General features: G+C 31.1%; 6 protein-coding genes across 8 annotated transcripts; 3 read left to right on the top strand and 3 right to left on the bottom strand.

The window, feature by feature from the left end:
- The first annotated feature begins 156 nt into the window (after positions 1-156).
- LOC126852920 (60S ribosomal protein L32) lies at positions 157-1427 on the top strand. Its single transcript, XM_050598215.1, has 4 exons — positions 157-265; positions 445-556; positions 869-1021; positions 1225-1427. Exons 2-4 carry the CDS (start codon positions 464-466, stop codon positions 1381-1383), a joined length of 405 nt encoding a protein of 134 aa, XP_050454172.1. The 5' UTR covers positions 157-265; positions 445-463; the 3' UTR covers positions 1384-1427.
- Positions 1428-1725: 298 nt separating this feature from the next.
- On the bottom strand, positions 1726-8138 carry LOC126852915 (protein pellino). Of its 3 annotated transcripts, none has more exons than XM_050598202.1 (8): positions 7709-8138; positions 5159-5344; positions 3537-3719; positions 3232-3463; positions 2871-3077; positions 2472-2759; positions 2055-2386; positions 1726-1926 (listed from the first exon to the last, which is right to left on the bottom strand). In XM_050598202.1, the coding sequence occupies exons 2-8, from the start codon at positions 5191-5193 to the stop codon at positions 1800-1802; spliced, it is 1404 nt and encodes a 467-aa protein (XP_050454159.1). In that variant the 5' UTR covers positions 5194-5344; positions 7709-8138; the 3' UTR covers positions 1726-1799. The 3 variants fall into 3 exon arrangements, with proteins under 3 accessions (XP_050454159.1, XP_050454158.1, XP_050454160.1); XM_050598201.1 differs by having other exon boundaries at positions 7287-8138; XM_050598203.1 differs by lacking the exon at positions 5159-5344 and having other exon boundaries at positions 7287-8138.
- Positions 8139-8475: 337 nt separating this feature from the next.
- LOC126853058 (nuclear cap-binding protein subunit 1) lies at positions 8476-13202 on the top strand. Its single transcript, XM_050598451.1, has 11 exons — positions 8476-8638; positions 9060-9528; positions 9645-10139; positions 10317-10488; positions 10583-10788; positions 10929-11032; positions 11300-11535; positions 11641-11819; positions 11968-12223; positions 12357-12470; positions 12621-13202. The coding sequence occupies exons 1-11, from the start codon at positions 8599-8601 to the stop codon at positions 12732-12734; spliced, it is 2385 nt and encodes a 794-aa protein (XP_050454408.1). The 5' UTR covers positions 8476-8598; the 3' UTR covers positions 12735-13202.
- Positions 13203-13339: 137 nt separating this feature from the next.
- Positions 13340-14770, top strand: LOC126853060 (N-terminal Xaa-Pro-Lys N-methyltransferase 1). The gene is made up of 4 exons (XM_050598453.1): positions 13340-13776; positions 14062-14248; positions 14320-14428; positions 14501-14770. Exons 1-4 carry the CDS (start codon positions 13606-13608, stop codon positions 14745-14747), a joined length of 714 nt encoding a protein of 237 aa, XP_050454410.1. The 5' UTR covers positions 13340-13605; the 3' UTR covers positions 14748-14770.
- A 304-nt stretch (positions 14771-15074) lies between these two features.
- On the bottom strand, positions 15075-17255 carry LOC126853059 (heparin sulfate O-sulfotransferase-like). The gene is made up of 7 exons (XM_050598452.1): positions 16848-17255; positions 16542-16756; positions 16147-16232; positions 15926-16064; positions 15754-15851; positions 15439-15596; positions 15075-15306 (listed from the first exon to the last, which is right to left on the bottom strand). The coding sequence occupies exons 1-7, from the start codon at positions 16960-16962 to the stop codon at positions 15095-15097; spliced, it is 1023 nt and encodes a 340-aa protein (XP_050454409.1). The 5' UTR covers positions 16963-17255; the 3' UTR covers positions 15075-15094.
- A 694-nt stretch (positions 17256-17949) lies between these two features.
- LOC126853024 (uncharacterized) lies at positions 17950-21031 on the bottom strand. Its single transcript, XM_050598399.1, has 5 exons — positions 20843-21031; positions 20237-20362; positions 18992-20058; positions 18563-18734; positions 17950-18337 (listed from the first exon to the last, which is right to left on the bottom strand). Exons 1-5 carry the CDS (start codon positions 20987-20989, stop codon positions 18221-18223), a joined length of 1629 nt encoding a protein of 542 aa, XP_050454356.1. The 5' UTR covers positions 20990-21031; the 3' UTR covers positions 17950-18220.
- Between the last annotated feature and the right edge of the window lie 277 nt (positions 21032-21308).

Consider the following 21308-nt stretch of genomic DNA (forward strand, 5'->3'; position numbering starts at 1 on the left):
GTATTGAAGATTGAAGATTAAAAATTGAAATTTAACCAATCAGAATAAAAGAAACTAAGAGTTTTTTCTTCTGATTGGTCAATTTTTAATCTCTCTTCTTCAATCTCATTCGTCAAAAAGAGCAAAGATTTTGATTGGTCGATTAAATGTTTCTTTCTATCTCGCGGGTAGAATTTTCGAACGCACCCTTAATGTTCAAGCTGGGAAAAAACGAGGCGGTATTCGTGAAATCTAACCTTTTCCATTTACGACATTTTAGCGAACGGTACGTATCACGCGGAAAATCCTTAATTTTCACGATGATCGTCATCAAGACGATCGTTATGTGGGAATTAATCGATCGTGGACGATTTTCTGAAATATAAAAGTGCAATATTTATGGGAACGAGACATATGTGGAGTAACTTATTACCAAAGTGATTTAGATTGCGTCTGTTGTTTCAGTTATTAAACAGAACTCAAAATGTCCATCCGACCGGTCTATCGACCCAAGATTGTGAAGAAAAGGACAAAGAAGTTCATCAGGCATCAAAGTGATAGATATGACAAACTCAAGGTAGATATATATCTTTTATTTTGTCTTTTGTCAATCGTATCAACGTGTTTATAGAGTTTGGTTATATTGTCTGCACTACATGTGTTACATTGCATTATATTTTGATTATGTGAAAAATTTCAAATATTATTTTTCTTGCATGTTATATATTTCACTTAATTTCACTAAATATTTATTTATTTTTACATATAATATTTAATAACAATTTATTTTTTACTAAAAGATATAGACAATTAGTCTTGGAGATAATAGTTAACTATTAAACAGTAAAAATCATATAGAAATTACAACTATTCTGCATATGACTTTTAGCGCAACTGGCGCAAACCAAAAGGTATTGATAACAGAGTACGTAGGCGTTTCAAGGGCCAATACTTGATGCCTAGTATTGGTTATGGTAGCAATAAGAAAACACGTCACATGCTACCGACAGGATTTCGCAAGGTTCTTGTACATAATGTAAAGGTAAATATCGTTTTTATGTATCAAATTTTCTTTTTTTAAAAATTAACAAAGTGATGTAGTGTAATTCATAATATATGTATAACATTGTACAAATCATTTAAAAAATAGAAAATAAACATTATTTTCTATTTGTTATTTTGTACATTTCAATAATATTTATATTTATTTTTGAATAAGGTATAAATAAAATTATCTATTTACAGGAACTTGAAGTCTTAATGATGCAAAATCGTAAGTTCTGTGCAGAGATTGCACATGCTGTTAGCAGCAAGAAAAGGAAAGCCATCGTCGAGCGTGCTCAACAACTTTCGATACGCGTGACAAATGCCAGTGCACGTTTGCGTTCGGAAGAGAACGAGTAAGCATTACTTTTCGTGTATTTTGGCAATAAAATATTAAAAACATATCTCCTGTTTCCCGTCTTCTTAACGATGTCTGCAACTGCCCTATATAGGTAAATATAATTTTTAAATAAAAAGAACATTTTTTTAATAAGTTATATAATATATAATTCCAAACTCTTGAGATTGTAAAATTTATCATTTCACTTGTTAATTACATAAAATTTTGCAAATAATTATGTGTAGTAATTTATAAGACATTTATAAAACATTAGGTTGTTTTATTATATTTAAAAAAAAAAAAGAAAATGAAACTTTGTGTTGTGGGTATTCAGTACAATGACAAATCAGACAAAGCATTAGTCGAGTTTAATAATCCTTATATTTCTTAAGAAGTTTATTAATTTCTACAGTGTTCCATTATTTTATATATCTTTTCAATCTACATTATCTTGAAAAATTAGTTTTACATATCCTGGCGTTCCCTCGAGCGGCACCGCACAGAAGGGACAGATCGCGATATAGCCGTTTGTGCCGTGTGGTATGGCTACTTTTTCCCAATATCTGCAAAACGAAGAAACAGAATGACAAATATATGGAAAAAAAATATGAAAAAGATGAATAACTCGGAGTGTAACTAAAATGTGATATTCCAAGGTATAATGAATTAGCGACTGGGACGCGTTACTAACTTGACGGTTTTCTCTGTAGCCATATGCCCACAGGGACTAAATGCGTAAGTGGGCGGTCCGCAGTCTACGTAGAAGGCAGGCTCTATTCCCATAGACAGTTTGACTACTGCCCCTGCCACTAGGCACATAGGACACCTTCTTGTAACCTTATCCTTCTCCTGACCCCAGTCGTGATGTCCCTGTACGTGACCGCATTTAAGGTAAACGTATGGCTGTTGCTGCGTCGAGTCTGAAGCTGCTTTGCGTGGTATGACCAATGTGTTCAAGCCTACAGGACATTGTGGTCTGCCGGCATTTATAGCATCGACTAACTCTTCTAGATCTTGTTTCGTCTGCAAAAAGAATATGTGTTTATATCTTCCAATGTATATAAATGATACATTTTATGAATCTTTTTAAAGAATATGTCTAAGTTACCGGAGACTTTGCGAGACCTTCGGCTGATCGCCAGAGCAGAGTAGCGCCACAAAGATCAATGAGAGTACCGTCTTGTAGAATATTGTTCTCCTCCTCCACGACATTACCCTTCTGTTGAGCACTCCGGCTTTCCCTGAGCGAGAAAACACCGCCGCCCACGCTAACCTCCCGCCAGAAACCACACTGCGCCTCACCACCACAGAATTGACCCCGCGGATGCATTATCAAGACTCCATTAGTTGTAAGTCCGTCGATCTCCCGATTCTCTTGCCATTTGGTTGCCTTTTCCTGTGAGAAATCGCTTATAAAATGTCTGAATGCCATCGAGAAAGTTCGTTTTTATATTAAGCTTATAAATTCATATAAAATCAAGCTGCGCGATCAATACCCGAATCTTACCCCTAGGAAAATGTTTCTCGAACTGTCGAATCCTGCGGCATAAATTCTCGCAATTCTGGGATCTGATCGATCCGCCAGAATCCGACAGGCGAACCTACTGATAGTACTCTGGGCGACGCGTCCTTCGTTAGCAGGTCCACCATCGCTACCGCCCGCACATGTATCCATCACTACGAAATCGATAGGCGATTCAGACGAACGACCGATCTATACAAACAAGTTTTGATTTAGATTTACACACACTCACATATATATTGCCATATGATATTCACATATCGTGATATAATTAAAAAAAAAATTAATAAATAAAACAGAAACGTGCACGTTTTTTAGAAGAATAAAAAGATTTTTGGATTTTTACCTGGAACATGTCCGTTTTTTCGTCTTCCGTGTATTCGACGATAACAGCTTGCGTTCTGGAGAGCGTGTACGAAATCGAGTGTTGCTTCGTATTGAGAATGGCTTGTGAACAATGAGGCGTTTTAACAATATAATGCTTGCTACGTTTAACACCATTTGGCACGGGTCTTTTGTATAATACGAATTTACTTCTCCTTCTACCCCTATCGCCAGGTGGAAGGTAACCATTGTATCTGCCAAAAATTTGTTTGTCGTTGATGTTTTTCGCTAATTTTTTCTTTTTTTACATCTGTTGAAAATTCTTACCCAAGTATAACTAATTCACCGTATTTCACTAATTGTTTTGGCTTCTCATGGTGATAACTGTGAGACCGATGTGGATTGCCATGTGAATGACTGTGACTGTGTATGTTGCGTGGACTGTGAGGCGTGCCGACTGTCTCACCTTCTTCCACGAGCAATGGGCTCTCGCTACTACCGCCGTCGGATCTAATATAAAACAATGGTATGATAAATCTTTCATGTACATGCATACAAACGTATACATATATATATATATATATATATATATATATATATATATATATATATATATATATATAGTGATCCCCCACTATCATCTTTTATCTTAAAAATTCTCTTGTGAATTTGGAATCAGTCTCTGTTCCTTGACAAGAATTTTATAATTTCAGTTTTTCAATGTTTTTCATTAAGTACTTTACTAATAAAGTACAAGTACAAAGTAATTTTACAAAGTACAAAGTAATTTTTTAATTAATTTTTTTGCAAATGAATTAAAAGTGATTGAAAGATAAGTTGTTTATATCTATTTACAATTTCAAAACTTAATCTATCAAAATATATTACATAAATAACTTTATTTCATTATCAGAACCATCACTTTCTAAAATCTAGCAATTACTAATACTTTTCCTGTTTGATCCTTAATATTCATAATTGAGAAAAAAGATGATAGTGATGTATATTACTCTATATGATAAATTACTCATACATATTCTTATTTGTTAATTTGTAAAATTGATTTAACATAAAAGAATTAGTTATGCAGTAATTTTCGCAATCTTCTATAAATTTTATTAAGCCTACCAAAAAGCAGCAAATTTTATTTTATTAAAATTTTCGATATTGCAGCAGAGAAAGATAAATTTTCAGATTAATACAATGCAGTCATAACAGCTCTAATTAGGAGATCATAAGAGTAAAATAGAGGATGAATATAATTGTATAGAATATGTATTGTATTAAATTGTACCAATTATATAAATTTCCTGAGAATTCCAGTAATTTTGTGTGATTAACCTTCCACCAAGGAGAAGGAAATTTTTCATTGGAAATTAAAATGGGATTAAAATGTGTCATGAACCGTGGAAACTTTGAACAGAAGGATGTCTGTAACTGGAAGTACTTCTTCTGATCCCAGAAAAAAATATATCAAAGATATGAAAGACTATAGTAAAATACAGTTAAAGTTTTTGTATTTTTTACATCGGACGAAGTGATTTTATATAGTTAATGTACGCGTATTAAGGCTAGCTAGTTCGTCAAACAAATAAATCGTTGCACCTTTGTATACAAAAGCTCTCTTCTGTATTCGCGTATTAGATTTAAAGATAGCAATAAAACGTTTCGCCCAAGATTTTACAATAAACGATACATCACTTTGTCACATATATTAATATATAGCAAATCTGTCACACAATTATTTTTACTCTATAATGTAATTCTTTAAACTCAAAAGTTCTTATATTTAAATTTCGCATAAAACGTCACAGTACGACTTTATGTTTTTTACAAACGGCGCCTTCTATAAAGAAATTCAAATTTGAGAGCACAAGCGATATGATTACAAAGACATAGTCTTGCGCGGCTTACATTACGTAATACGTAAACCGTAATTTCTTACTTACCGCGAAGGATATGGAATGCGTTTAGTTACTGGCATCCTCCTTTCAGTAGGATTTATAGATTTCTACTACTTCCATGGTACTTGCAAGGGTACTTGGTAAGGACGGGCAGTCTTAAGGATCTTCACGCGGATGCAGACAAATCTGAGCAATTGCATACGCGGCAAGCTGCGAATCGATAATTATGATCTGCAATGAAAAACATTCAACATAAAGATCATAATTAGCTGATAATTCTCTCTCTCACTTGTTCTCTTTCTTTTTTATTTGTCATAAAATTTATCTAATGCGAGATAAAATTTTCGTTTTTAGCCCGTCTTTACTGTTGCCTTGTGTTGTTAACGGGAACGATCTTTTTCTCAGTTTTTGCATCATAAGTTACCGATTCTATGATCATTCTAATGCCAGATTTGCTTTAGTGATAAATCTAGTTTTTTTAAAATTAAAATTTTATACTCTATACAAATAAAAATAGATATCAATTTTTCAATTGATCCTCCTACAATTCTCAGTGATGCTGTTTTCTTCGTTTTCCATTTCTCCTATATGTTTATTTGTAAATTTTACGTATATAACCAATCTATATATAATAATACAGTTTATAGTAAGTGCTCCCTACCTAATCATCCTCAAATTTTCTCTATAGATACATGCAAATGGGCTATTACGACTGCTATTATAGTAATATGATGCATCATGTAAAAACTAAAATAATTTTATTTAAAATAAAATAATTTGAGTGAAAAATTAGGATTATATATTTAACTTCTCGTAACATATAACACATATATTATCAGCATGCTGCTAATAATTTTCATACAGAAAAATCTGTTTAAATATAGAAATTTTTTTTTGATATTTTTTTACATACTTGAATTGTACATATAATATATAAATAATGTGAGATTATTATATGGAACATTAATATTTTTACAGCCTGATCAAGATCTTTTTCCATACAAGATAATCTCACATTTGATTTATAAAAATAACAATTTATACTATTAAAATTTCATTTTTCATGCGTTACTATTTTTTGTTCTATTGACAAGAGATTGACAATAGATTTGCATTCGATAAAACTAGAAACTAAATCCATGCTGTTATACAAAATTTTGATTCATTATCAGCAAGCCTTTAGCACACTTACAAGTCATTGCATACAGTAAGAATGTCAACAGATATTCAAATTACAAACAAAACATACTTATCGCTTGCACAGTAAATAAGTCTTGTGAAATTACTTGGACAGTACCGTATCAAGTGATATTTCCGATAAAATTTTCTAAAATTTTACTTTACTTGCTTGTTAATCGTTGATAGACTTTCAATATAAGAACTTCTTACGGTTTTTGTATTACTGTGTTAGATAATTAATCGATATAATTTTACTGAGATTTATGCAAAATGATTATCTTTTAAATTAACTGTCATAAAATGTTTCGCACCGTAGATCGAATCTATCGAAATTGTATATTAATTCTTGTTTACGTTACACATGCATTATTAATGACACGATAAATTTTGTACTTTTTAGCCGGACTTTCTCATATTCTTCGCATCGAGAATGGAGCAAAATAAACGTAAATTATCTTTGAAGAAGAAAAAAGGGAAACAAAATTATAAATGAAAAATGAACATAGTCAAAAAGAATGTGTTCTGATATTGAAGGTTCTCAAAATTTTGAAGCAATATTATTGCGCATTCACGTGCGCGCTGTCAGTACATAAACAGAGAAACCAACAGACAGGATATGATAACATTAATGTCGAGAGTGAAAAAAAGAACGATCCTCCGCACATAGCAGTCAATATTACGGGCACGACCTAATATATCCGTCATGTAGTAAGAACGATAACGTTACCGCAACGCGTCAAGGAGACCTCACGACTGCTTGTATATTTTGTAAATACATGATACACACACACACACATCCACATATATATACACAATAATGACGCAGTATCGGTTGTAGATAGGGAAATCGTACGATATACTGCAGCATGTCGATCGGTGACACGATTGTCGTGCAGTTCTATCGACCGTGCGCGGGGAGAGGAGGGGGATCGCTCTCTTCGTCACTCTTTGGAAGAGGAGGGACCCTCTACAAAGATAAACATTGATTATTTACCGTATCACCATCGTGACGATCTCTGCATTCGAACGATTTTCGCTGGCGATCGGAGCAAATTGGCTACACGCACGATCGGCAGCGGACGAGACGATGAAATCCTTCCTCTTCCTCTACTGTCTGATCCTTATCGGAAGACGGTCCTTATCGCACATCGCACTCTTTCACCTTTATACTCTACACTCGCTTTATTTTCCTTATCTTTTTTTTTTTTTTTAAACAAGTCTTACAGTCGTGAACTTTCTCTACAGATTCGTCGAAGGAGCACAAACGGCCGAGAATTCATTCTTCACCGAATTGCCGTCGTGTTTATGTACGGCGATGATGATGATGATGATGATGATGATGATAATGACGACGACGACCCATGATTACATGAGTGTCATATCGATTACTAACTGACTCTCTGCTACGACACTCACCGTCTTTCGCTCTTCTCGTTTGATCGTCGCGTTTGTTTTGTGCGTCACGCACGGAACGATGATGTTACAGGAAGAAGAGAGAGAGAGAGAGAGAGCTGCGTTTCTCCGCAGCGATCGGAGCTCTGTTTTCGTCGCGGAGTATACACGTAAACGCGCGCGCGCACACCATGCATACACACACATGTGTACGGGAAGACACTGTCGTCCGTCGTTGTCTCTGACACGGCTTGACAAATTCTAATATATATTTACTGCGGGCGCGGTGAATATGCAATAAATCTTGAGATATGCTTGTAATCGATGCGCATGCGTGTTACGATTAATTCTTAAGATTATGGAACACCTTATCTCGCGCGACGAACAAGAAAATTATATTACTATGATCTAATTTTGTTTCTTCGTCTTTCGGGACGCCGTTATAAGGGGCCGCCATATTGAGTCCTATAAATCGGGCACGCGATTCGTAGATTCTCTCCCTTCTCTCGGCACATAGATGTGTAAATCTCTGTCCGAATTGATCTTATGGTGAATTTGCAGTTTGATGTGACGTAACGTTGAATATCCAATAAGAGAGCTTGTTGTTTCAATAGAACCAATCGCGAGCGTAACGGACATTGCAGAACGCCAGCGATTGGTTTTGCTCTCGTTCACATTATGCTACATGGATTTGCACCTTAAAATCTCTGGAAAGCGAATTCTCCGCGATTCGAATCCGCCATTATGTGATTTCGTTTTATCCATCATCACTTTACCTTTTCATTGCATGATTTCTATTTCATATATATGGTGATCAATGGTGATATATGGCTCGTTTATGTATAGTGTTGGAACATTTCTAAGCAAACTGGAATAAACTACTGGAAATTTTGTTAAGAGAAACAGAGTGAAATATGAGTCGTAGAAGAGTACATGAAGAGGATGATGGCTATGGTAATTATTGTTCGAATTATTACTGTTTTCTTATTTCTTGAATAGTACGATTTGCCGCATGCTATCTATGAATATTAAAATTATATCCAAGGATATAATTCTTTTTGTCGACGTGTCAATAAAATTAAATAAAATGTTTTAAAGATTTATAAGAATTTATAAGAATTTATAAGATTTTAATAAATTAGTCATTGCTTGATTTAATAAAGATTTAATGATGATTGGAGCAAGATAATAGACATTTTAAAACGATAATTTTAACAAGTTTGCTTTTTATAAAACAATTACAGTTTTATAAACTATTTTAATTTAATTTGGAACCCATATCTAACTTGATTCGTTTACCTTTACAATGCAATTGCATAAATATTTACATTTATTATATCTTATCCGTAAAATTATATATATGTATATATTTTAGAACGAGTATATAAAAAACGCAGAAGGGTATCAGAGAATCAAGAGATTGAAGATCGCCTTGAATCTCTCATTCTTCGTGTTGGAGAGAAATCAACATCATCTTTGGAAAGCAATCTGGAAGGTTTAGCTTCTGTATTAGAAGCTGACCTAGGTTTATTTCGTAGTAAAATTTTACGAATTTTAACAGATTGCGCTATTAAGATGCCAGAGAAGTGCACAATTTATACTACTCTTGTTGGGCTATTAAATGCAAAAAATTTTAATTTTGGTGGAGAATTTGTTGATTATATGGTGAAAAATTTCAAAGATTCCTTGAAAGCATGTAAATGGGATGTGGCCAGATATTCTCTTAGATTTTTGGCTGATTTAGTAAATTGCCATGTTTTATCATGTGGATCACTGATGCAATTATTTGACAATATGCTTGATGCTGCAAATGAAGATGGTGTACCACAAGTAAGACGTGATTGGTAAGTAAGAAACATCTTTATTTCCTTAGAGAGACATTTTTGTTAGACGAGTTATATGAAATAAATCATTTGTATTTGTATTGTTCTTTTTAATAATTATAAATAATATTTTGTAGGTATGTTTATGCTGTTCTATCAACATTGCCATGGGTTGGGAGAGAATTATATGAGAAAAAAGAGCAAGAATTGGATCATCTAATGGTTACAATAGAAATATTTTTAAATAAACGAAGCAAGAAACATCAGCCAGCATTGAGAGTTTGGTCGAGCGATACACCTCATCCACAAGAAGAATACTTAGATTGTTTATGGGCACAAGTTCGCAAGTTAAGACAAGACAATTGGGCCGAGAAACATATTCCACGACCATATCTTGCATTTGATTCAATTTTGTGCGAAGCGTTGCAACATAATTTACCGCCTTTAATGCCACCTCCGCATCATGAATCTTATTCTTATCCATTGCCTACTGTCGTCTTTCGTATGTTTGATTATACGGATTGTCCTGCTGAAGGTCCATTATTACCAGGAAGTCATGCTATTGAGAGATTTCTAATAGAAGAACACTTGCGACAGATCATTAACAATTATTATTTTGAGAGAAAAGATTGGTAATAAAAATTAGATATAACATTTTGTAAATCAACTATAAAAAGATTTTTATAATCATTATTGTATATATATATAATATATATATATATATATATATATATATATATATATATATATATATGTACACATTCTTATTCCAAATTATATGTAACATTAATCGTTTTTTTAATTTACAGTGCTGCTCAACTACTGAATTTTCCATTCAAAGCCAAAATTCCTTTGGACTATTGTATTGTTGAAGTAATATTTGGTGAATTATTTAGGCTACCTACTCCAAAACATTTAGAAATTTGCTATGGATCAATTTTAATAGAACTTTGCAAGTTGCAGCCTTCAACTATGCCACAGGTTATAAAATAAATGATATTAATTTTGCACATTTAGTATTTTATTATTTGAAATTGTAATTGAAAAAAATAATGTATTTAATTGTATTTTACAGGTACTAGCACAAGCGACAGAAATTCTATTTCGCCGTATAGACAGTATGGCAGCTACTGCTTTTGATCGTTTTGTTTGGTGGTTTGCATATCACTTGAGCAACTTTCAATTTCGTTGGTCGTGGGAAGATTGGGATTCTTGTCTACAACGTGATCCAGAACATCCAAGGCCAAAATTTATACGAGAAGTTCTTCTTAAAGCTTTGAGGTATATTATACAAATTATTTTTTTCTTACAAATTTGCTATAGGATATAATTTTACATCTAAACTAAATAATATGAAATTATCAAAGCACTTTTACATATTTTTAAAACATGAAATCATTTTGAAATTTTTCCATTTTTAGGTTATCATATTATCAAAGAATTCGAGATATGATGCCAGATTCATATGTAGAACTGATTCCAGTGGCTCCTGATCCTGTGTACAAATATTCATCCGAAGGTGCTAGTAAGTACATAATGGAATAGAAAAATCATATTCTTTAGAAATTTAAAAAGATATACACATAGTGATTTAATTTATATGAAAATTTTAGATATTTATCTAAATTAATTAATAAAATTCTCTTTTAAGTATAAATTTTTTTTTAACATTATACTAATAATTGTACGATTCTATTAAAATCGATAAAGATGTTGGTAAAAAGTAAATATTGAAAAAAAAATAAGAAAAAAACTGATTAATATATTAGCATATTTTATAATTACTTCACAGGTTCCCTCCCTGGTACAGCTGCAGCACATGAATTGGTGGTTTCTATAAGACGCAAATGTACACCTGAAGAAGTATTAAATGTATTAAATACATTGCCTGGTCCTAGGGAAAATGAAGAGACAAACAATTACAATCCTTTAAAAATTGACGTTTTTGTACAAACGTTATTAAATCTGGGTTCCAAAAGTTTTAGTCACAGTTTTGCAGCTATAGTTAAATTTCATTACGTTTTTAAGGTAAGTTATAACAGCGTTGCCATAAAACTGTTATGCATATGTATGTGCATGATTTTTATGCACAAGATTTTTATACATGCACATTTGTAAATACATTTTATTCAGGTACTTGCTGAAACGGAAGAAGCTCAAATATGTATATTAAGAAATATGTATGCATTGTGGAAGAATCATTATCAAATGATGGTAGTGTTAACTGACAAGTTTTTAAAAACTGGTATTATTGAATGTAGTGCTATTGCCAATTGGATATTTTCCAAAGAGATGACATCAGAATTTACAAAGTTTGTTTATTACTTAATAAGTTTATATTGTGGTATTATTGTAACATTTATTCACTTTTTATATTTCTAAATATCTGCAAAAATTGTTTTAGAGATATATATTGAAGATTAATGCCCTTTATAAAAAGTTAAAAATTTTTATTTTCAGATTATATATCTGGGAGATATTACATTTGACAATACGCAAGATGAACAAACATGTGACAAAGTTGAGTACAGAATTAGTAGAGGCAAGGGAAAAATTGAGGAGAGCAGAAAGTAGATCAGGCTCTTCCTCGGATGATGAGGACAATAATAAAGAAAAAAATAGAGAGAGACCATCAGAAGATGTAGTAGAACGAATGGAGGAAAAATTGGAAGCTGCACAAGCAGATCAGAAGAATTTATTTCTTATCATATTTCAGGTATAAAAATGTACATTATTTATTATTGTAAAAGAAAAATAACATTTTTTGAAATAAAATAAATAAATTTTTTGCATTTATTATATATTATATATATATATATATATATATATATATATATATATTTTTTTAGCGTTTTATAATGATTCTCTCAGAACATTTAGTGCGCTGTGACACAGATGGAATTGACTATAATACGCATTGGTATAAATGGACTATAGGAAGACTACAACAAGTTTTTTTATCTGTAAGTTAAATTATTTATTATCAAGTGGTAGCATATTAATAAAATTTATTTTTTTACAATAGGATTTGAAAATTATTAATATATAATATTAATATACTCTTTTGTTTATTTATTATAATTGCAAAATGTTCATTCATGTTTATTTTACAGCATCAGGAACAAGTACAAAAGTATTCCTCAACATTGGAAACTTTGTTGTTTACTCCAGACTTGGATCCTCACATTTTGGATGTATTCCATCAATTTGTTTCTTTAAGAGCATGAAAGTACATTTACATATTAAGATATATTTAAGCTAGTATATAAGTTATTAGCTTAAAAAAGCATAGTTTTGGAATTATGTAATTTGTGCTACTTTTTATCTGATACTTTCTCTTGATATTTTGCCAATTATTGAGAATTTATACGTTTGTGATTCACAAGCTCTTTTCTCTCTTTTATATTATTGAAAAACAAGTAGCATAAATTATTTAAATAAAAAATGCTCCAAATAGTATATTGCTTTGATATTTTGAGAATTGTGAAATCGCTTTTTGAAAAGATAGATTATCTTAATTATATCAACAATCATTTTTATTAATGCAATACAATAGTGTATATATCTTATCGAAATAAATTTTACTAATATCACATTATAAACTCATAGAAATAAGAATAGGAAATGGTTTAAAAACTTTATCATGACTAAATAATAAGTTTAACGATGATAATAATAAATAACAAAGTAAATAACGAACTTATAAAGAATAATAAATAATAATATTTTGATCGTAATAGTTTGTCTTTGAGATTTAATATTAATTCTTTTCTTTTTTTTTTATATAGAGTAATTTTGTACAATATGTTTTATACATTATCATTAATATAGGTAATATAAAAATTTTTTTGGGATTCAAGAAGTGCTTTACGCAGTATTGATATACTATATATGTGCAACTCTCTTGTCACATGTGTGATTTTGGCACGCACGGCGCTTGTATCGGAATACGAGTTTGCTGTTTCGATATTTTGTTTCAGAACATTGCAACTTTTTTAATGTCTCAATTTATATTTATGTTGACGAAAATGCAAAGAGTTTCGTGAGGAATCGCATGCGTGGTGCATTTGTGAAAATCGTACAGCATAGTATCCGAAAATGCAGAAACAGCAACATGAAGCGAACACGTGTGAGGGCGAATTTTATATGGCAGCTGCGAAATATTGGGACCGCATTCCTCCCACAGTCGACGGGATGTTAGGAGGATTTGGATTTATCTCGCAGACTGACATAAAAGGCTCCACGGTTTTTCTAAAATCTCTTTTCGAGGTACATATTATTAATCTAACCTAACTTAACCTATTTTTTATGGATTTAATGAAACGACCTGAAATCAGTTGCACGTATATAATTTAAAAGTAGATAAATTAAAGTGAATTGTAAAATCAATCCCAGATTTAAAAAATTAAAATAGTTATGATTTTACAAAATAAAATACAATTTTTGAAATTTATCAAAATTTAGAAAAATTAGAAAATAAATTATAAGAAGAGAGATTAAATGTAAAAAAATGATATGTATCTACAAAAAAACTGCTGTTTTAATCTGTTTTAGTTAAAAAATCCACCTTCCAAAGCGTATGCCCTAGATTGTGGTGCTGGTATTGGTAGAATCACTAAGAATTTATTAATAAAACATTTTAAACATATAGATCTAGTCGAGCAAAATCCTAAGTTTTTAGAGGTAGCAAAAATCTCTTTGGAAAACTATTCATCGAGAATCGATCAGTATTATCCTATTGGTATTTATTTATATTTATAATATTTAAATTTTTAGTATGCGACAGATATATTAATATACTTGTCTTTTAAGGCTTGCAAGACTTCTGCCCTGTAGCAAATAAATATGATCTTATATGGTGTCAATGGGTATTAGGACATTTACGGGATGATGATTTAATAGAGTTTTTCAGGAAATGCTCGTGAGTTCCATTCTGCTTTACTATGGAACAAAAATGAAGCATTATTTCTCACCTTATGATTTGGATTTACAGATTGGGTTTAAAAAATAATGGTGTACTTGTGGTGAAAGAAAATATTACAAGTTCCAATAATTTGGAAATTGACACAGAGGACTCCTCTGTAACCAGACCAATGAAATGCTTGCAATTTTTGTTTGATAAAGCTGATCTTATTTGTGTTAAGGAACAACAACAAACTAAATTTCCACGTGGTTTATATCCAGTTTATATGTTTGCTCTTAGACCAAGAAATCATAATGAATTAGTTAACGATACATAGTATACAAATCAAATATATTGTTATTCTTTTTTTTCATAATGCATCCTTACATAAATTTGTCTAAATTATTTATATAATTATATCAGTTTGTTAAAAATTGGAAAAGCTGAGATAAAAAATTTTGAAGAAAAGTTTTTGTCATGTCGAATTTATATATGTAGGAAGAAAATAAATTATTAAAACCACATAGAATTAATATTAAATTAATTTTTTATAAAAAAACTTGCATTTAATTATATATATATATATATTAAGTACATATTTAGCAGTTATTCGTCGCAGGAATATTGGAACTAGATTTGTATTACTATATTCTTCAAGTAAAAGTTCTATGTAAAAAAGTAGATTTATTTTGGCCGTATCTTTTCATACATAAAGCGCTGATTTGCATCTTGAGGGGAAGCATTTATGAGTCGTCTTTTCACAGCATGAAAATGTTCCAGAGCAAAATTATATAATTCATTTTCCATTTTCCACACAATCGACTGCTGAATCTTCTCTACTGTCTCAGGTAATGGATTGAGTTTTTGAGTTGTTTGTCGTAAATGTGACTTATTGTCTGAAATTAAAAGAAAAGTATTATAATTATTAATGATTTATTATATGTTAACTGTGATAATTGAATAAAAGAAAAATATATGTTGCTGTGATCTTGAGAAAGTTTAATAAATGCTTTCATAGACACACTTACTATGTAAAAAAAGATTATACGCTCCTTTGAAAAATCGTGGTAGTACATATTCCAATACTTGCACAAAGTCATTTAACTCCTCTGTCACACCAATTAGAAAGTAATGCCTTTGCAGATTTCGTTTGGCTTCGTCTAATGCCCAGTTGTTACCAATCTCCCTGCCGCAATTGAGAAAGTATTACAATAATTAGCAAATTCTCCATAATTACATATTTATACATTTTAATGTTTAAAAATATATTTAAAAAATAAAGGTAACATATTTTTGTAAAATTGTTTTTTGATTTGCAAAGCTATAAAAACATGAAGATTTACCAACAAGCTGGGTCATGCCCACACAAAAATGGAATCTGTAGCCACATGTTATTAGGATCACAGTCAGGTTGACCAATATTTATACACTCATCAAATGTCTAAACAAATAGAATAATTTAATTAGTTGAATCAATTTATTTATATTTTCTAAATTTTTCAGATAAAAACAAACCTTTGTATCTCCATGTTTCTTCCTTATAAGATGAGGTCTAAAATTATCTCCATATCGTAAAAAGTAATAATAGGATACAAATCTATCTAAAGGCTTCCTCAGTAAATTTATATACAAAGGTGTACGATTAATACCAAATCTGAAAATTAAAATATTATTTGTTAAAGACAATAAATAAATTTATCTCATCTTATAAAGGATGTAAACTTTGCTGTACCTACTTTTCAAAATTTAAAAATGCCATGTGCCCATGATAAAATGCTGGTTTTATAGAATTCCAGTTTGATATATTGTTTGCAAATTGAACCTATGTACATAATAGCCAAACATTAATAATCAAATATCTTTATTATACGAAATAGTATGTAAAGAAAATGTGTTTAAAAAAATATGAATTTAAAATATTGTAATTGTTATTGCATTGATAAAAAAAACAATATAGAAATAAATAAAACTTTACTCTTTATATTTCATATGTGCTGTGCTATGTAAAATATTATTATGTATCTTGTACCAAAGTGAAAATATATATTTAAAAAAAATATGCTGTAACAAACAATTGTATTCTACAGCTGAGCAATATGCAAATTCTAAAATGACAAATATTGACAGACACCTGATTAGTGAGAGTGAGAGTGTGCATATTATTGGTCACGTTGATGTGCAGCACGTGATACTTGTTCTGCTTGCACAAATCATAAACTAATCCCATGAAACTAGTGGAGGCAGTCTTCGGCACTCTGTTGTATATTACGACAATGTCCTCAAGACCACCCCCGTTACCTGGTGCTTCGTTTTTAGTGTCGATTCGCGCTTGCACGACAGTATCGTCTGGAAAAGGAACAAGACGTTATTTTCATCGTGAATTAATTTAAAGAAGTCTTGCACGTAAACGAAGTTATTCGCAATTTAATACACGCACGCAGCGATCTGTAGCTCTCTTCGAGCTCGCTTATCCGTAGCCGCAGATAGATTATCACAACGGAGAGGATCAAGGCCAGAACCCATTGTGTGAACGGGAAACTCCTCAGTATCATCTTACGTCGCTCGAAACATAACTGTCACTTCAGGCCACCCGGAGCCCGGAGCGAGCCGAGAGACTTCGAGCTCCAGGTACGCGCCTGGTTTGAAATATCTGCTCTTTTCGCTTCGATTCCTTCCGGAACTCGATTAGTTTCGTTTAGCTGAAATTAAATTGCAATTTAAGCACTATATTGCGATCGACGAGTGTTTGAATACGCGATTTTCTAGGTTAGCTAATAAACGCTCTTCCGCTATATACAAGGCGTTTCATCAATATCGCACTCTTGAATTTTGATGGTGTATATATGCGTGTAAATATTTTGATTAAATTTAAAACAGTTTCTTTTTTTTATTAAATTAAACTGTGGATGTATCAATCTTCGAGTTGTAATTAACGGAAAATATGCAAAATAAATAATAGAATTTTATTACTAAATTATTTTAATTCATATGAATTTTTTTTGAAATTTTTATTCAAGACTTAATAAGTGTGATTAAAAAATAAAAGTTAACTATTATGTGGGTCATATATATATATATATATATATATATATATATATATATATATATATATATAAAAATACATGATATATATAAAATACATATCTTCATAATATAATTCTTAACTTTAATAAGCAAAATCTTAATAACAAATTCGGAATTTATGAAGAAACTTAATTGTTTTTCCATTGTTATTATTATCTTATTTTATATATTATACATTATATATGTTTATTAATATTATATTTTTATTATTAAAATTTCTTATTTGTGCTTAAGAAGACTTAAAGCTTTAAGAGATTTCAAAAAATGTTTTCTGTGGTGGCATGAACTATTATATATTTTATTACTATTTTCTTTTATATAACATAATGAAAATTGAGATTTCTATGGTTAGTACTTATTTTTTCTTAAGCTATTAATTTTTTGAAAATCTTGATTTTTTCATAAACCTATATATATTACATTACTTTGACAAATATTTTATGAAAATGCAAATATTGAAATAACAATATAAAAATGTTGATATATATATTTGATAATGAACTTTGGGATACAAAATGATCGATTCACTAATATACAATAGTGATTAGCAAATAATTCCTATAAATATACATTCACATTTTTCATAGACCTTAGCACAATATGTATCACATACTATTATCAATTTATTAAATAGTTTGTAGATAAGTATCTATGTATGATAATTAACGTTTAAGTAATTTATGTATTAATTACACGAATTAATTGAGATTTATACATTTTGGTGCACTAAAGTGGCATCACAACGTCGTGCATCGCATACCTCCATGTCCATGCCCTAGCGACTTCCTCGAATTTCTCACGGTCATTCATATACATCTCTCCTAATTCTGGTTCCATACACACCTGATTACACATGTCATAGATTATCATAGATTAATACTAATACAAAAGAACAAATTGTATTATGCATCTTAATGTATAGAATATATTATAAAATTGAAACAAAAAATTAATTTACTTTATCATGTTCTGAATTTATTTTAGAAATTCTTAATCGAAATAAACAAAACGACCGATATATTTTTTAAATCAATATATATATATATAATATATCAAAAATTTACTTACTTGACAATATGGATCCGTAAGCAAACTTTGTACACTGATAAGAACTTTAGATATTGTAAGAGCCAATGACCAATTATGATGTATTGAGTCTATGCCAACATCTCCATGTCTAGAGACGTTTGGGTGAAGTATTTTTGTCAGAAACCTGACTACAGGTGGACACATGGGATAACTGGAAAGTATATTAAATACATAAAATTTAATAATATTAAATGTAACTAAGATTAAGAACACAAAAATTAATAACACAATAAGCTAAATGCAAAGCAAGAATTGTGGCATTTTTTTTACTCATTTCTTTTCATTTCTTTACTCATTTCATTTTACTTTATTTTTTTATTAAGATATTCAATTTATTGTCAAGAATCAAAGTTTTGTAGTTATGAAAGGAAACAGAATTGTTGTAGCTACCTGTTCTTATATACATACCTGAAGGGTACTTGTAGATATAAATAAAATAATCCTCCCTCATATGGGCTTCCCACTGGTCCTGTGATTGTGGCCTGCCAATGGCAACACATATGATCGAGTGGCATTGCTTCAATTCCTTCAGGTGGATCAATTCTTAAACTCTTGAGTTCACTGCGTAGTCTGTTCCTTCGCCAAGAGTTTTCCTCCATTCTGGAAGGTCTGGATCGCAGAGAGGTCTGCGCTAAGCAAGTTCGACATGGCGCCGAAGCGGCTAGATAATCGTATACTCTGTACCAATTCTTTACACAGCCTATAGGTTTGTAAAGGGGCCAACGTAGTTTCACGTGTTGCTTCCATTGTAATTGTGTTACATGCGTCGACAGCAGACCACACCATCGCCGACAGACATTTGCTGCTGACCACAAACTGATGTCATCGAGATGTGAGAAGATGGCGAGCAACACTTCAGGTGGCAATCTTTCTACTAAACCCGGTTCGTTAATAGGCTCGTGTTCGATATGCTTGTGATTTGATAATATCTCCAGTCTCGCCGATAAATTATATGGCCGCGATGGCTCGCCCACATCCTCATATACTCTATAGTTCCAATGATATTGTGGTGCAATATTGTCTCTATGTTCATTGTTTTGATCATCATTGTTTGTTGCAAATGTGTTTGATGTACACTGTAGATCCTCCTCCATCCTATCTTGAACGTGTCGATCAGTTCCATTGATACAATTCTGATGACAGCCACTTCTGGTTCGACAGATCATACTCTGTAGATCGAGATTCACATCGCGCGAAACTGACGCGTTTCGTGGAGATGCTACCATATATTTGTCAACAAAATTGCTATTTGAATTATTTTGCAATACATGATAATTGCATTGAGGCACTGCATTTTGATATTGATAAGATCTGCGAGAAACATTTATGTTATGATTAGATGCATTCTGTTGTATGTTTGGGATATTAGGATTGACACTCTGTGGAGAATTTTGTTGTTGTTGACTAGTTCTTCTCTCATGATTATAATAAAGATCAGTTGGCTCGTCATTTCCAGAATCTTCATCATCCGTTTTCTATTTTAGATTCAAAAAACACATATGTGACAAAATTGACATTAACATTATAATTAAAAATAAAAATTATCAACAGAATGCAAATGTATTTTTGTATAATTCCTTTAAATTAATAATATTGCAAAATCAATTGTATTAGAATATAAATTAGATTTTTATTAAAAGATTAATTATATACCTCACTGAAAATTGGAACTTGTAATAGATCAATATCATTTGGGAATAAAAATGCATGACAAGTTGCGCAAACTGGTTCTTCAAAACAAGGTCCATAATACCCATTACAAATATAACACGCTGTTGCCTAAAAAAATTAAGTTTACGCATTTTACATATATGTATATACACACATAAATTTGTAAAAATATATGAGAAAAGCTATAAAATAATATAACATTTATAAATATGATCAATGTATTATTAACAAATATATATACATACATATATATATATATATATATGTATATATATACATACATATATATATATATATATATGTATATTCACATAGTACATATGCTATGCACATAGTTTACAAATATAATAGACAGAAAATAATTCTTATTTTGACAGTAAAAAAAGTTATGCGATCTATTATCGAAAAATTCTTGAAAAACGTAAATATAAATACATGACATATGTTTAATGTAATGTTTTCTGTGATAGAATTCTATATAATATTTCGTTACTGATGCAAAATAAGTATATCAGTTATCACGAAATATTACAAAGACACAGAAAAAAATGTCAAAGTATAAGATCGAGAGAGTAGAAATCGATTTACCGAAAATTGAAATTCGGGACAAGGTATGTATTCGATTGATTCGACAAGCTCATCCTCTAAATTTAAATTGAGATTCAATTCACCGCTCTCGCTTATTCTTTCGCTGTTACAGTTTTGCGAACCGTCAACAATCTTGTCGCCAGCCATTTTGGAATAGTCGTGTTTGCAATTGTGATGATTGTGGGCATCGCGGCCGGGAAGCTAGCCAAATTTATACGTACAAAGTTACCAAATTTCTCTAGAATCACCGATTAAAAAATAATATAGATGGAGCATCGATAAAGGAAATTTTTAAACGTAAGCTGCCAATCAGAGCAGCAATCGCACTTTTCCCTATCTCTCCCCTAGGGGTGAAAACGTGAAAAGTTTGTGAGGTGATTATAGAGAAAAGTTATACATCATCGTCGTCCAGAGGGCAGAACGGGTTGTCAAGTTTACTTCTTCGAGAAATATATTTTCCTGATAA

This window comes from Cataglyphis hispanica, chromosome 11 (genome assembly GCF_021464435.1).
Source record: "Cataglyphis hispanica isolate Lineage 1 chromosome 11, ULB_Chis1_1.0, whole genome shotgun sequence".
NCBI lineage: Eukaryota > Metazoa > Arthropoda > Insecta > Hymenoptera > Formicidae > Cataglyphis > Cataglyphis hispanica.